The following is a 15,630-nucleotide window of genomic DNA, read 5'->3' on the forward strand; positions in this document are numbered from 1 at the left end:
GCTGAGAGAGTGTGATATAGCTGTGCTGAGAGTGTGATATAGCAGGGCTGAGAGAGTGTGATATAGCAGGGCTGAGAGAGTGTGATATAGCAGGGCTGAGAGAGTGTGATATAGCAGGGCTGAGAGAGTGTGATATAGCAGGGCTGAGAGAGTGTGATATAGCAGGGCTGAGAGAGTGTAATATAGCTGCGCTGAGAGAGTGTAATATAGCTGCGCTGAGAGAGTGTAATATAGCAGGGCTGAGAGAGTGTGATATAGCTGTGCTGAGAGTGTGATATAGCAGGGCTGAGAGAGTGTGATATAGCAGGGCTGAGAGAGTGTGATATAGCAGGGCTGAGAGAGTGTGATATAGCAGGGCTGAGAGAGTGTGATATAGCAGGGCTGAGAGAGTGTGATATAGCAGGGCTGAGAGAGTGTGATATAGCAGGGCTGAGAGAGTGTGATAAAGCAGGGCTGAGAGAGTGATATAGCTGCGCTGAGAGAGTGTGATATAGCAGGGCTGAGAGAGTGTGAGCTGAGCTGGGGGAAGAGAGAAGGGTGAGGGGGGGGTTGCGTTAGCCGCAGGTGAGCTGGGGGGAGAGAGGAGGGTGAGCAGTGGCAGCGGGTGAGAGGATGGGGTGAGCGGCGGCCGCGGGTGAGCTGGGGGGAGAGAGGAGGGTGAGTGGCTGCCGCGGGTGAGCGGATGGGGTTAGTGGCAGCTGCGGGTGAGCTGGGGAGAGAGAGAGGAGGGTGAGCGGTGGCAGCGGGTGAGCTGGGGGGAAAGAAGGGTGAGCGGTGGCAGCGGGTGAGCGGATGGGGTGAGCGGCAGCTGCAGGTGAGCTGGGGGAGAGAGGAGGGTGAGCGGCGGCCGCGGGTGAGCTGGGGGGAGAGAGGAGGGTGAGCGGTGGCAGCGAGTGAGCTGGGGGGAGAGAGGGGGTGAGCGGCGGCCGCGGGTGAGCTGGGGGAGAGAGGGGGGTGAGCGGTGGCAGCGGGTGAGCTGGGGGGAAAGAGGAGGGTGAGCGGTGGCAGCGGGTGAGCGGAAGGGGTGGGCGGCAGCTGCGGGTGAGCGGATGGGGTGAGCGGCAGCAGCGGGTGAGCTGGGGGGAGAGAGAGGGGTGAGCGGTGGCAGCGGGTGAGCTGGGTGGAAAGAGGAGGGTGAGCGGTGGCAGCGGGTGAGCGGATGGGGTGAGCAGCAGCTGCGGGTGAGCTGGGGGGAGAAAGGGGGGTGAGCGGTGGCAGCGGGTGAGCTGGGGGGAGAGAGGAGGGTGAGCGGCGGCCGCGGGTGAGGAGGGGGGAGAGAGAAGGATGAGCGGTGGCTGCGGGTGAGCTGGGGGGGTGAGAGGTGGCAGCGGGTGAGCTGGGGGGAGAGAGGAGGGTGAGCGGTGGCAGCGGGTGAAATGAGGGGACCACACAGTGACCTGTCTTCCCTCACTTCAGTGAGCAGGGTTAGAGGCGCTAACCCAGTCCATTGAAGAGACTGAGGACACGTGATCCCGACACGGAGGGTAGGGGCCAGGAGCAGGGAGTGTGTCGGGTTGGACTGAGATTTGATGATTTTATGTGAACAGAGGTGGTGAGTGCACCTAGATAACAGCAAAACTATGCAAAATCCATAATAGATTGATATTGGAAAGTTGGAAAGCTATGCTTGGGCAATGTATTAATGCAAAAATAATTTTGGGGGGAATACCCCTTTAAGGCCCTTTAACGTGTAGCGATAATCTGCCGACTTAAAACTTGCTTAAAAATCGTCCTCCGGCCGTGCATCGTTAGGTGTAGTCATTGCTGACAATGAAAAAATAATTAAGTTTATACTTACCTTTTCTTCCCCGTTGTCCTGCAGGCTTTTGCCGTGTTCCCCACTCACCACTGACGCTTCTGGCCCAGTCTCTTCAGTGACAGGCTGCGGCGCTGTCCCGTCTCAGCCAAAGATTGTCTAAGCAGCCTTTTACCGAAGAGAACGAGCCAGAAGCATCAGCAGTGAGCGAGGAACATGGGCAAAAGGCTGCAGGACAACTGGAGAGAATAGGTAAGAATAAACTTTATTATTCTTCATGTAAACAGCAAGGGCTGCACGGACATTGCTAACAGTGCACAATAATCAAGCCGTGTGTAGGCTCGGTAAGCGATTGCTGGTCCTTATACACAATAAAAGTTACACGTATTATAGATTTCCTTCATTACGTAAATGAATCAGAACAAGTAGTATGTTAATGTCACAAAAACTATTTCTCTATGCTGCTGGTCATAAAAGATTGAGGACATACTTTAACCCCTTAAGGTCAAAGCCAATTATATTATGTGATGGCTTTAAAAAAAATTCAAACCATTGTTAACAAATATATGTTCCTTAAAATCGCTCCATTCCCAGGCTTATAGCGCTTTTATCCTTTGGTCTATGGGGCTTTTTGAGGTGTCATTTTTTGCGCCATGATGTGTTCTTTCTATCGGTACCTTGATTGCACATATACGACTTTTTGATCACTTTTTATTACATTTTTTCTGGATTTGATGCGACCAAAAATGCGCAATTTTGCATTTTGGAATTTATTTGCGCTGTCGCCGTTTACCATACGAGATCAGGAATGTGATAATTTAATAGTTCGGGCGATTACGTGCGCGGCGATACCAAATATGTTTATTTGTTTATTTATTAATTTATATTTATAAAATGGGAAAAGGGGGGTGATTTGGACTTTTATTAGTGGAGGGGATTTTTTTTATTAATAAAAACCCTTTTTTACTTTTTTTTTTTACATCAACTAGAAGTCCCCCTGGGGGACTTGTATATACACAGCAATGATCTCTCATAGAGATCAATGCTGTGTATATACACAGCAAAGATCGATTAGATCGGTCATAAATTGCTTTGGCCTGCTGCAGGCCACAGCACTCTATTGCCGAGCCGGGATCAGCGTCATTGCGAAGCTGAGGCCTGGCACGGGCAGAAGAACGGATCTCCGTCCCACTAGACACCATGGACGTGAGGTCTGAAGCCCTTCAATACAGCTGTCAGGTTTGACAGCTGCACTGAAGTGCTTAATTAGAGGCGCTCCCCGGCTGCAGATCACAGCCGGGAGCAACGCCATTCAGAGCGGGGTCCCGGTAGAGAATACAGCGTGCTGTGAGGTGTTACAGGTAGAGAATACAGCGTGCTGTGTGGTGTTACAGGCAGAGAATACAGCGTGCTGTGTGGTGTTACAGGTAGAGAATGCAGCGTGCTGTGTGGTGTTACAGGTAGAGAATACAGTTCTGTGTGATGTTACAGGTAGAGAATACAGAGTGCTGTGTGGTGTTACAGGTAGAGAATACAGCGAGCTGTGTGGTGTTACAGGTAGAGAATACAGCGTGCTGTGTGGTGTTACAGGTAGAGAATACAGCGTGCTGTGTGGTGTTACAGGTAGAGAATACAGCGTGCTGTTACAGGTAGAGAATACAGTGTGCTGTGTGGTGTTACAGGTAGAGAATACAGTGTGCTGTGTGGTGTTACAGGTAGAGAATACAGCGTGCTATGTGGTGTTATAGGTAGAGAATACAGCGTGCTGTGTGGTGTTACAGGTAGAGAATACAGTGTGCTGTGTGGTATTACAGGTAGAGAATACAGCGTGCTGTGTGGTGTTACAGGTAGAGAATACAGTGTGCTGTGTGGTGTTACAGGTAGGGAATACAGCGCGCTGTGTGGTGTTACAGGTAGAGAATACAGCGTGCTGTGTGGTGTTACAGGTAGATAATACAATGTGCTGTGTGGTGTTACAGGTAGAGAATACAGTGTGCTGTGTGTTGTTACAGGTAGAGAATACAGTGTGCTGTGTGGTGTTACAGGTAGAGAATACAGTGTGCTGTGTGGTGTTACAGGTAGAGAATACAGTGTGCTGTGTGGTGTTACAGGTAGAGAATACAGCGAGCTGTGTGGTGTTACAGGTAGAGAATACAGCGTGCTGTGCGCTGTGTGGGTGGGACCACAATGAAATCATAAAATTACTGCAAATAATTCAGTAACACAATGAAACTGCAATATGTGAACACAGCCTAGATGTTCTGCAACAGTGGAGGACTGTGATGAACAGCTGAGGGAAAGCACACACACACACACACACACACACACTTCTATGGTCTATGGAGGGGGCAAAGGGGGATGAGTGAGCATAGGATGAAGAAAAGTCAGCCCTGCATGGCACAACATCCTGCTATCTTATCTCACCAAGTTCCCAGACCAGCACTGAGCAGTCTAACCTGTGACTCCAGCCAGGGGCATAACTAGAAATCATGGAGCCCCATAGCAGAAAAAAATACAGCTGTCAGCCAGTGCATCTCATTGCAGATCAGTTCTCTGTAGGCAGTTTATGTCTAAAAGAAACACTCAGGTATAGTTGAATCTCTGACTCCAAACGTGTTGGAGCTGTGGTCTAGGGGTAACTCACTTGTCTTTATTTTTTCTGATTATTGTATCATTTTTAAGCCTATGTTCACACACAGTATTTTTGCTCAGTGTTTGTGTCAGTTTGTTGCATTCAAAACCAGGAGTGTGTTAAAAACACAGAAAGGTTATGTTCACACACGGTTGAAATTGAGTGGATGGCAGTCATTTATTGGCAAATAACGGCCATTATTGTAAAACATTGGTGTTGTTTTAAAATAACAGCGATTATTTGCCATTAAATGGCGGCCATCCACTAAACTTCAACAGGTATTTGAACCAAAGAATGAATTGCTAGCCGATCTCTAGACAGGAGAGTTACCCCAAAACCACAGTTCCAACACATTAGGGTGTGGCACAAGCGACACTTTGACACTTCATTATAGTAGGATTGTGCATAATCCCCTGCACAGACAAATTACCAAAAGGCATCATGCTTACTATGAAACTGCCAGCTACAGCACACTGTCAGCACCTTAGGTAGGGCCCAGGTGCTGACAGATTCCCTTTAAGCACTGGCAGTGTGGATGGGGGACACAGCTTCTACCTAAACCCTTATGTACTGCAGTGTGTCACAAACTTCACCTACATGCTGCAACACAAAAAAGGGGTTAAAGAGCGGAAGACCAGGAGCTCTCTTGCTTCACTGCCCTGTGAACTGATGACCCCTACCTCTGCATGGAGCCCCCGTACTTCATTCTTCCTGCGGGCAGCTGGAGAACAGAAGTAAGGGGGGTTATCAGTACAGAGCAGTAAAGCACAGATCTCCTTGTCTTCTACTCTTAAATCCTTTTTTTCTGCTGCAGCATGTAAGTGAAGTTTGTGTCACTTAAACATTACCAGGTCCACAAGCTGGAGCACGGAGCGGTAGTGTATATACCGGGCCCGAGGGGGTTAAGGGGGCTGCCTTGTACATACTTGCAGCGGGATGACAATTCCGCTGCGATTATGTAATCTCATTGAAAGTGACAGTGAAGGGATCTTCAGTGGATTTCACTGCGAACTCGCAGCGTGAAATCTGCTGCGCATTTGTTATGTGTGAACCCACCCTAAAACTAATCTGAGACTTTCTGTTCTGAACAGATAATTTTCCCAGCAGTGCCCTTCTTATCAACACAGACAGAAGTGCAGTGAGAAGTGACACCCTCTACAACAGTGTTTCTCCACTCCAGTCCTCAAGACCCACCAACAGGTCATGTTTTAAGGATTTCACAGGTGATATAACTATAGTCAGTGCACCAGTAACTGCCACAGCTGTTCGCTGTAACTGCCACAGCTGTTCGTTGTATGGGATATCCGCAAAACATGACCCGTTGGTGGGTCTTGAGGACTGGAGTTGAGAAACACTGTTCTAGAATGACCGCCATAAAGGTTACTGGGCATACATAGTAGTCCTTCAAATTTATCTGAATGGGACAGGTCTTGCCTGTAGTCCAAGGGGCTTGCTGTAAATCATATCAATAAAATTGTTAAAACAGCTCAGGCAAGATGGCAGCCCCACAATAGTGTACAAAAAAAATTAAATAAAAAAAGATACAAGCAGAAAATAGAAACATATTAGAGACAGATACTGGAATAGGAATATGTTCTTGTTACTACTATTTTGTGCATGAGTTAAAGTGGAGAGTGAAACAAGCTAGTAGCAGGCAACGCAGAAATTAAGATGTTGTCTATGTGAACAGACACTATTTTCCACCTACTTGATGTTTTCTGTAGGGCCCAAGATGGTTCTTCCCAGAGCAGTATTGTGATAAGCAGTAGCATGTAGGTAGTCAAAGACAACTTCTTGTAGATTAGTCTCTACTTCTTGCATCTCGCGTAGGATGACCCCTCTTTCACGCTCAATCTCAGCTTCTCCCAAGGTACTGTTCTGTATAATGTCTGCAAGGATCTCCACCGCTGCAATAAGATTTCAAATAAGACTGAATATGCTATTATTTCTTTACATAAGGTATACTGGAATCCTGATGAATTATATAGTAAGATTTACTCAAAAGAAGCCCTGAATATTCTGTTGCAACTTTATTTTTTTTTTAAATGCTTATTATCTTGACAAAGGATGTTTTTTTAAATCAAATTTTCCACAGTGCGAAGCTTATTTTGATAAACTTCACCTTTGAGCATACCTCAAAAGGAAGAAATTTGAGCTGACATGAGGCGAGTGTGGTGACCAAAGCCGCTTTTAAATCCTCTTGCACAATGGGTCTTTTTTAAGCCTGAACTGTTCAAAAATGTCCAGGAACATAACAGTGTCCACAGTGGTGTCAAAGAAAATGGAGTGCAACTGAGACATCACACTTGAAACACTGACTTGCTACTGTTACCCATGGCAGTTAGTTGTTATCGGACACCAAGGAATCATTCAAACCAAGCATACAAGCATATAAATAATTAATATGTGATATGGATCTCAAAATATGGGCACATTTCAAGTGCCATGGAATCAGTATCACATTCGTATTTCTAGGCTTCTTCTAGGCATAAAATTGAACTATGGTTTAAGGGGTTGGAAAAAGTGCAACTACTTCCTTGCAAAAACAGCACCACCTCTGTCCCTAGGTTGTGTGAGGTATTGCAATTCAGCTCAGTTCACTTCAATTGAACCAAGCTGCAACCCCCCCTCCTCCGAGGACAGTAGAGGTAATGTTTTTGGAGGAAAATGCTATGTTTTGCTACGCCTTAAAATCCTTTGGGAAAAAAACAGATGCAAATAAATTAATCAATCACTGAAACAAACGAGTGATTTTTTTTTTTATCACGTACCTCTAGGCAGATCTTTGGAAAATGCCTTTGCATAATACACAGTCTGTTCTCTTGATGTATATGCATTCAAGTGAGCACCCATGTTTTCTATTTCAAGCTCCAGATCCAGTTGGGAACGTTTCTTTGTTCCCTAGAAGAAAAGGCAAAGAATTAGAGGTGAGCGATTTTCTTCTACTAAAATGAAAAATCCCTTTTAGCAGATTAAAAAAAACAGGTTGGGCCAAAATGGGTAAAACTGCCCTATGTCTTCTGCTATCTGGGCCTTTTCTGTTACAGATCCCATTAAAAGTAAGACTGTAACATGAGTTTTGTTGTGCTCAAACTCACCTTAAATGCCATGTGCTCCAGAAAGTGGGCAGTCCCATTATTCATCTGATTCTCATATCTGCTTCCAGCATCAATCCAAAGACCAACCTAAACAAAATGAGAGATACTTTATGCCAAACAGAATCTCTAACATCCTTAACAAATAGCTCTCCCATATCTTTGCCCCCTCATCTTACCATCCTAACAAGGGTATAGGTTCAGGTTATTACTTGAGTTAAATTAATGTAATACCTTACCCAAAGGCAAAAAATGGGGACACAAAAAGGCACTGAATGTGCAGAACATTAAACCTGTGGGTAAGGGTGCATATACAAAATGCTTAGTGCATGCTTACCTGGGCAGGTCATACTTCAGGCATGATTCTATTAAAGTGGTGATCCAGCAATAGGGAAAAAAAAATGGCCACTTTCTTCCAGAGACAGCAGGGACCATTTTTTGCTAACACTGGATAACCTCTTTAAGTGCATATGCTTATCAATTGGACTACTCCCTTCCACCTCCTGACGTCCCACATAAGCACTTCGGTAGACAATAGAAACCAACGAAATGAAGATGGTGGATCCGTGTGGCGCGACTCCCTCTGAGCCAGACTGGTTGAACGGTCCACGGGTGATAAGGAGGAAAACACTGGGACGAGGACCGTGAACAGTCAACTGTAGTTTTATTAAAATGCAATACATATCAAGCGCTTTAAGCACGTTGCATCGAAAAGTACAGATCATTGTAGTCCCTGCTTTGGATCCCATGCTATGTGCCAGACTGTGAGCAGCTCCTCAGAATTTAGGAAGCACTGGTCTACGTATTACATGCATTAGTTGGTTTACTTTGCAACAAAATGTTATGCGACAATTTTACTGCCGTGCCTCCTTCTCCAGTAGAGGTAAAACCCTGGTTTATCAAAGTGTGTAAAATAGAAACTGGCGTAAACTGATCAGAGCAACCAATCACAGCTCAGCTTTAATTTTACTAGAGCTGAAAGCTGAGCTGTAATTGTTTGCTCTGATCAGTTTACGCCAGTTTCTGTTTTACTCTTATTTACCTGTAACTGCTCCTGTACTGTAATCCTCTCTGACATTATTAAACTTAGTGTTATTTCATTACATCTAAAAAAAAGAAGGTTTCACCATCCTAACAGACAGGGAGTCTTTACTGTAAAAGCAGTGAGACTATGAAACTCTGTCACAATGTCGTAATCTGGCTAACTCATTTAAGGGAATCTGTCAGCACCCGATCCCTACCACTGGTATTGACAGTGTGCTGTAGCTGTCAGTCCCCTAGTGAAAATGTTACCTTTAGGTTATTTGTCCGTGCAGTGGTTTATGCAAAATCTCACGTCTCCTACCGTAACAAGGCGTCAAAGAGGAGTTAAGCCTCAGCGTTTGTGCAGCACTCTGCCATGCCTCATCACTCCTTCCTCCTCCCTCTTCACTCACGCTGTCAATCAGTATCTGCCAACAGAGGACTGATCTGCAATCAAATATAGTTGAATCTCCTAGCCTGTGTAGCAGCTAAGGTCTAGGGGTAAATTAGCCATTTAGAGGCCACAAGCAGTTCTTTCTATGGTTCAAATCCCCAGATGGAAACAAAATATAATGATTTAATTTTTTTCATTATTGTATCATTATTCACTTTTCGAAAAGATACAATAATGAATAAAAAAAAAAAAGACCTATATTTCATTTTCATCAGGGGATTTGAACCACAGCTCTAGACCACAGCTCCAACACATTAAGCTTAGAGATTTAACTATATCTTACGAGTTTTTTTCAGACATAAACCGCCTATAGAGGACTGATCTGCAATTACAGACACTGGCTGACAGCTGAGGGAGCAGAAGGCCGGGTAGTATTATTAATAAAGAATAGGAAAGAGGAAAGAGTGGTGAGGTGTGCTAGAGTGTGGCACAAACACTGAGCCACAACTCCTGTTTGACTCTTCATTACAGTAGGAGATGTGAGATTACCAAAGGGTACCATGCTCACTAGGAGACTACTAGCTACAGCACACTGTCAGCACCTTAGGTAGGGCCTAGGTGCTGACAGATTCCCTTTAAATAAGTTAAAGGGAGGAAAAACTAACAGAAAAAGGGCAGAAAAAGAGTACTGTATATTATTATATTACAAGTTATAGGTTCTAGATTACAAGTAATAGAATGTTGATCCATGGATTTATTGTGATTGCCATATTCCAAGCAGGGAAGGATTTTTCTCTGCCTGTAAATGTGCAATTGGCATCAGCCTCATGAGGGTTTTTGCCTTCCTCAGGATAAACACAGTGAGGTTATAGGTTGAACCTGACAGAGTCTTGTCTTTTTTTTTCAACTCTATTAACTTTGTAACTATGGAAACTACATGTGAACAACAGCCAGAGTGTATCTACATATTTATTTCAAGACCTGCACTGAGATCCATGATGCCTAATTAACCCCTTAAGGTCCAAGCCAATTTTCGTTTTTGCGCTTTTGCTTTTTCCATTTTATGTTTAAAAGTCCATAGCGCTTGCATTTTTTCACCTAGAGACGTATATGAGCGCTTATTTTTTGCGAAACCAATTGTACTTTGCAATTACAGGCATAATTTTTCCATAAAATATGTTGTGAAACCGGAAAAAAATCATTTGCGCTGTCAAATTGAAAAAAAAAAACGAATTTGTTTTGATTTCGGGGAGTTTTGCATTTACGCCGTTCGCCCTATGGTAAAACTGACTTGTTATGCATGTTCCTCAAGTCGTTACGATTACTATGATATATAACATGTATAACTTATATTGTATCGGATGGCCTGTAAAAAATTCAAACCATTGTTAACAAATATATGTCACTTAAAATCGCTCCATTCCCAGGCTTATAGCGCTTTTATCCTTTGGTCTATGGGGCTGTGTGAGGTGTCAGTTTTTGCGCCATGATGCGTTCTTTCTACCGGTACCTTGATTGCGCATATACGACTTTTTGATCGCTTTCTATTACATTTTTTCTGGATTTGATGCGACCAAAAATGCGCAATTTTGCACTTTGGGATTTTTTTGCGCTGACGCCGTTTACCGTGCGAGATCAGGAATGTGATTAATTAATAGTTCGGGCGATAACGCGCGCGGCGATACTAAATATGTTTATTTATTTATTTATTAATTTATATTTATAAAATGGGAAAAGGGGGGTGATTTGGACTTTTATTAGGGGAGGGGATTTTTTATTAATAAAAACACTTTTTTACTTTTTTTTTTACATACACTAGAAGCCCCCCTGGGGGGCTTGTATATACACAGCAATGATCTCTCATAGAGATCATTGCTGTGTATATACACAGCAAAGATCCATGAGATTGGTCATAGATTGCTATGGCCTGCTGCAGGCCATAGCAATCTACTGCCGAGCCGGGATCAGCGTCATTCCGACGCTGAGGCCCGGCACGGGCAGAAGAACGGATCTCCCCCCCGTGATCGCATCGCGGGGGGGAGATCCGTGCCACTAGACACCAGGGATAGTGTGCATAAAGCACTTCAATGCAGCTGTCAGGTTTGACAGCTGCATTGAAGTGCTTAATTAGCCGGCGCGGCAACGGGACCCGCGCCGGCTAACAGAGGCACTGCCCGACTGCACGTGTCAGCCGGGATCAGCGCCGTTCAGAGCGGGGTCCCGGCGGGACCCCGCTCTGAACACCCCCCGCGGCGCCATGACGTATTAGATACGTCATGGGTCACTAAGGGGTTAAAGAATCTTTGCTATATGGTGAAGAGTGTAAAAGAGGTAAACTCCTGAACAGATGTACGATTATTTCCATGTAGTAGATTAGAGCTGTAAAGTGAACAGTCTAGCCCTTCTTTAATACTATACTAATACTATCAATAAACTGTGGCTGGAAAGAAGAAAATCTTATCTTACCGTACAGGTAGAAATTCCTGAATCTTCAGAGGCAACTCGAAGCCCATTTTCTAATGTGGTGACTTTGGTCTCTGGTACATTCAGTATTGCTTGTGTGGCTGCCTGGGTAGATCGGTGTTTGCTTATACCAAACTGAATCTGATAGGATATTGGAAAATTAGATATAGGAAAAATAAGGTCACACTGTTAAACACTGAAAATTCTTAGTATCTAATATGTCCCCTATCCATATATTAAATGGATTTTCAGAACAGGGATATGGACAAAGAGCTTGCTCTGTCCTCTCCAGGCATTGAGCTGGTATTGCAGTGCACAAAAAAACATACTGATAACTCTGCTAAGTAGCATCACCTGAGTACATTATTAAAGTGCATGAAATGGCTAGATTTTATTTTACTAATTACAGCTAGATACTGAAACATGAACTTCCTTGTAATCTGTTAATATTTTCTGATTGTAATTTTTGCATTTCACGTTTTTATAGGAGTAGCTATCTTGTCTGTATTTTTTTAACAGCATTTAGTGACATGCCTTACAGCAAGCCACATGAACAATAATAGACAGGACCCATCCCATTGAGGTGAATGTGAAACATTACTGAGCATACTCTGAAGAGGTCATTCCACAGGTAGCTGTGCTATAGTCTTCTATCTACTGGTGTCACATGTCGCGGTAATCCTTTCCAATTCCTCATTATCCCACCCCATCTGGTCTGTTAAAATCATACAAATGACACTTTGCTGTATTAGACATTGAGTAGGGTAGTAACAATGCACAAATGATTTTTACCCTCTGCAAGATGTCAACTTGTATGCTTTAATGCTTTACTTTAAAAAATTCTTTAATAAAAATTAATATATATATATATATATATATATATATATATATATATATATATATATATCAAACACCAGGGTTGGGTCAGCGGAAAACACTTCTCAGATGCACAGTCCTCACGAGGTCCGGCTCAACACCTCCATAGGTAAATAGAAGAATGGGTTGAAGACAGCATCAATCTCGAATTAAGATCAGAACTTTATTGTGCCTGTTCGCATATACAAAAAGGTGCAACGTTTCAGCGCATATCCTGAGCCTTTCTCAAGCATAAAACAGTGTTGTACATAGCTCACTTTATATCACCCTCCACCAATTACACACAACAATCAATTAAAAAGTATCCAATGGGAGACAGCAGAATGGGCGTACATAACATATTAACATAATAAACTTCATATCCCAGACTTTCTTCAGAAACAAGCACCGTAAACACATAACATATTTAGAGTTCATCCAAACCCTCTAATGTACTTCATCCTGTCCTCCGATCCCCTCGGCTATGGACTCCAATCCATTCACGGTCATGATGTTGATCACGGCATTCCGCTTGTAAACAAACCAACGGAGGCTGCGCACAGTCCATTCAAATATTGGTATTCCTCACTGACGTCACATACTCACAGATCACATGTCAGGTCATCTGTTCGCCCGGACTTCTGTGCAACTTGCTCACACCTGCGCAGAGTGCTATCTGCCATGGATAGAGATGCCGGTATCTTGTGCTACGTCACAATCATGTGTTGAGTCACATGCTTCTTGCTATCAGCACTAACAGGTAGTCTTAGCAACATCGGACGCTCTCGCCAGCCGATCGCTCAAACCGTATCCACGGCAACACAGATCGCCAGCTTTAGCACGATCAGTTCATGTGGCTCACTGCACTCCGCCGATCACTGCACCATCCATCTTTAATTATGGTACGGAACAACCATTCTCAGTCGTTCTGTTGAAAAAAAACTTTTTCAGATCTGCTCAAAAAAAAGTTAATATCAGTTCACACACCTCTTTGGCATATCAACGGGCAATTGGGTGGAGAGATCATCATAGTCCAACAGTATCCATGTCAGGTAAAAAAAAACAATCGTCTCATGATTTTCTAACCATCGTTGAGTTCTTCTTGCAACTATTTAGCAGGTTCATTTGTAACCATTAGGCAGATTCATTGCAGCCCCGCGGTTGTAACTCGGGATATACCGTGAAGACAACATCCATGCCGATCCGTGATGTGTCGAGGCCGACAGAGGACCAAGAGCCACCAATCTGGATACATCTAAAAGGTAAGTGGAAGGCATTATTAAAACTACACATAATTAAAACCAAGATAAAAACAACAAAATGAAAATGTATCAAGACAATGGGAAAAGAAAGCGGAAGATTATCTCATTTACTAAAACACATTTAAATTAATATCTATATTCATGCCTTTGGGCCATATACAGTCCATTGTGTTATATGTATATTGTGTATATGGCCTAAAGGCATGAATATAGATATGAATTTAAATGTGTTTTAGTAAATGAGAATCTTCGGCTTTCTTTTCCCATTGTCTTGATACATTTTCATTTTGTTGTTTTTATCTTGGTTTTAATTATGTGTAGTTTTAATCATGTCTTCCACTTACCTTTTAGATGTATCCAGATTGGTGGCTCTTGACTCTCTGTCGGCCTCGACACATCACAGATCGGCATGGATGTTGTCTTAACGGTATATCCCGAGTTACAACAGCGGGGCTGCAATGAATCTGCCTAATGGTTACAAATGAACCTGCTAAATAGTTGAAAGAAGAACTCAACGATGGTTCGAAAATCGTGAGACTATTATTTTTTTACCTGACATGGATACTGTTGGACTATGATGATCTCTCCACCCAATTGCCCGTTGATATGCCAAGAAGTGTGTGAACTGATATTAACTTTTTTTTGAGCAGATCTGAAAAAGTTTTTTTCAACAGAACGACGGAGAATGGTTGTTCCTTGCCATAATTAAAGATGGATGGTGCAGTGATCGGCAGAGTGCAGTGAGCCACATGAACTGATCGTGCTAAAGCTGGCGATCTATGTTGCCGTGGATACGGTTTGAGTGATCGGCTGGCGAGAGCGTCCGATGTTGCTAAGACTACGTGTTAGTGCTGATAGCAAGAAGCATGTGACTCAACACATGATTGTGACGTAGCACAAGATACCGGCATCTCTATCCATGGCAGATCGCACTCTGCGCAGGTGTGAGCAAGTTGCACAGAAGTGCGGGCGAACAGATGACCTGACATGTGATCTGTGAGTATGTGACGTCAGTGAGGAATACCAATGATAGAATGGACTGTGCGCAGCCTCCGTTGGTTTGTTTACAAGCGGAATGCCGTGATCAACATCATGACCGTGAATGGATTGGAGTCTGTAGCCGAGGGGATCGGAGGACAGGATGAAGTACATTAAAGGGTTTGGATGAACTCTAAATATGTTATGTGTTTACGGTGCTTGTTTCTGAAGAAAGTCTGGGATATGAAGTTTATTATGTTAATATGTTATGTACGCCCATTCTGCTGTCTCCCATTGGATACTTTTTAATTGATTGTTGTGTGTAATTGGTGGAGGGTGATATAAAGTGAGCTATGTACCTCACTGTTTTATGCTTGAGAAAGGCTCAGGATATGAGCTGAAACGTTGCACCTTTTTGTATATGCGAACAGGCACAATAAAGTTCTGATCTTAATCCGAGATTGATGCTGTCTTCAACCCATTCTTCTATCTATCTATATATATATATCTATCTATATCTATATCTATATATATATATATATCTCTCTCTCTAAATATATATATATATATATATATATATATATATATATAAATAATCTATCTCAAACCTAAAACAAGTTTTAGTGATACTGTGTTTATTCAGAAAACCAAAGACAGATAGATAGATAGATAGATAGATAGATAGGTATGTTTAACTTAAAATATGATTTAAACAATAGGTCAGGGGTGTAAAACTCAAATACACGATGGGCCACAATTAAAAAATTAGACAAAGTCGCGGGCCAACCTTGATATTTATTAAAGAGGGCATGCGGTGCTCCTGGCACTGTCAGATTAGTGTGTAGTGTTCCTGGCACTGACAGTGATGTGTACTATGATAAATGATAAGATAAATTGCTATGATATGGTTAAACCCCAACCCCAATGGTTACCCATTATTTCCCCCAAGCAGTAGGTAATCCCATAACTGTGCCCTATGCAGTAGCCAACCCCTCCAATAGTGTCCCACATAGTGACCATCCCTCCCAACATTGCCCCACATAGTATTTAGCCCTACTATTGGTGCCCCTCATAGTAGCCAGTCCTCCCAATGGTAACCCATATAATAGTCACCCCTCCCCCCCCCAAATGTCCCATATATTAGCCAGCCCTTCCAGTAGTGCCCCATATAG

General features: G+C 43.4%; 2 protein-coding genes across 2 annotated transcripts in view; one reads left to right on the forward strand and one right to left on the reverse strand.

Annotated features, from left to right (window-relative positions):
• PMPCB (peptidase, mitochondrial processing subunit beta) overlaps window positions 1–15,630 on the reverse strand; it is a 37,177-nt gene that overhangs the window by 16,237 nt on the left and 5,310 nt on the right. Inside the window, exons 2-5 of the mRNA XM_069977902.1 lie at window positions 11,367–11,504; window positions 7,487–7,573; window positions 7,160–7,289; window positions 6,097–6,295 (exon numbers count right to left, since the gene is read on the reverse strand). Of these exons, the coding sequence (XP_069834003.1) occupies window positions 6,097–6,295; window positions 7,160–7,289; window positions 7,487–7,573; window positions 11,367–11,504 (554 nt within the window). The remainder of the gene's footprint in view (window positions 1–6,096; window positions 6,296–7,159; window positions 7,290–7,486; window positions 7,574–11,366; window positions 11,505–15,630) is intronic.
• The window catches only part of NAPEPLD (N-acyl phosphatidylethanolamine phospholipase D), a 32,605-nt gene continuing 31,343 nt past the window's right edge, over window positions 14,369–15,630 (forward strand). The window contains exon 1 of the mRNA XM_069977929.1: window positions 14,369–14,638. Within this exon, the coding sequence (XP_069834030.1) occupies window positions 14,622–14,638 (17 nt within the window). The 5' untranslated portion in view covers window positions 14,369–14,621. The remainder of the gene's footprint in view (window positions 14,639–15,630) is intronic.

The sequence above is a fragment of the Dendropsophus ebraccatus genome, chromosome 1 (genome assembly GCF_027789765.1).
Source record: "Dendropsophus ebraccatus isolate aDenEbr1 chromosome 1, aDenEbr1.pat, whole genome shotgun sequence".
NCBI lineage: Eukaryota > Metazoa > Chordata > Amphibia > Anura > Hylidae > Dendropsophus > Dendropsophus ebraccatus.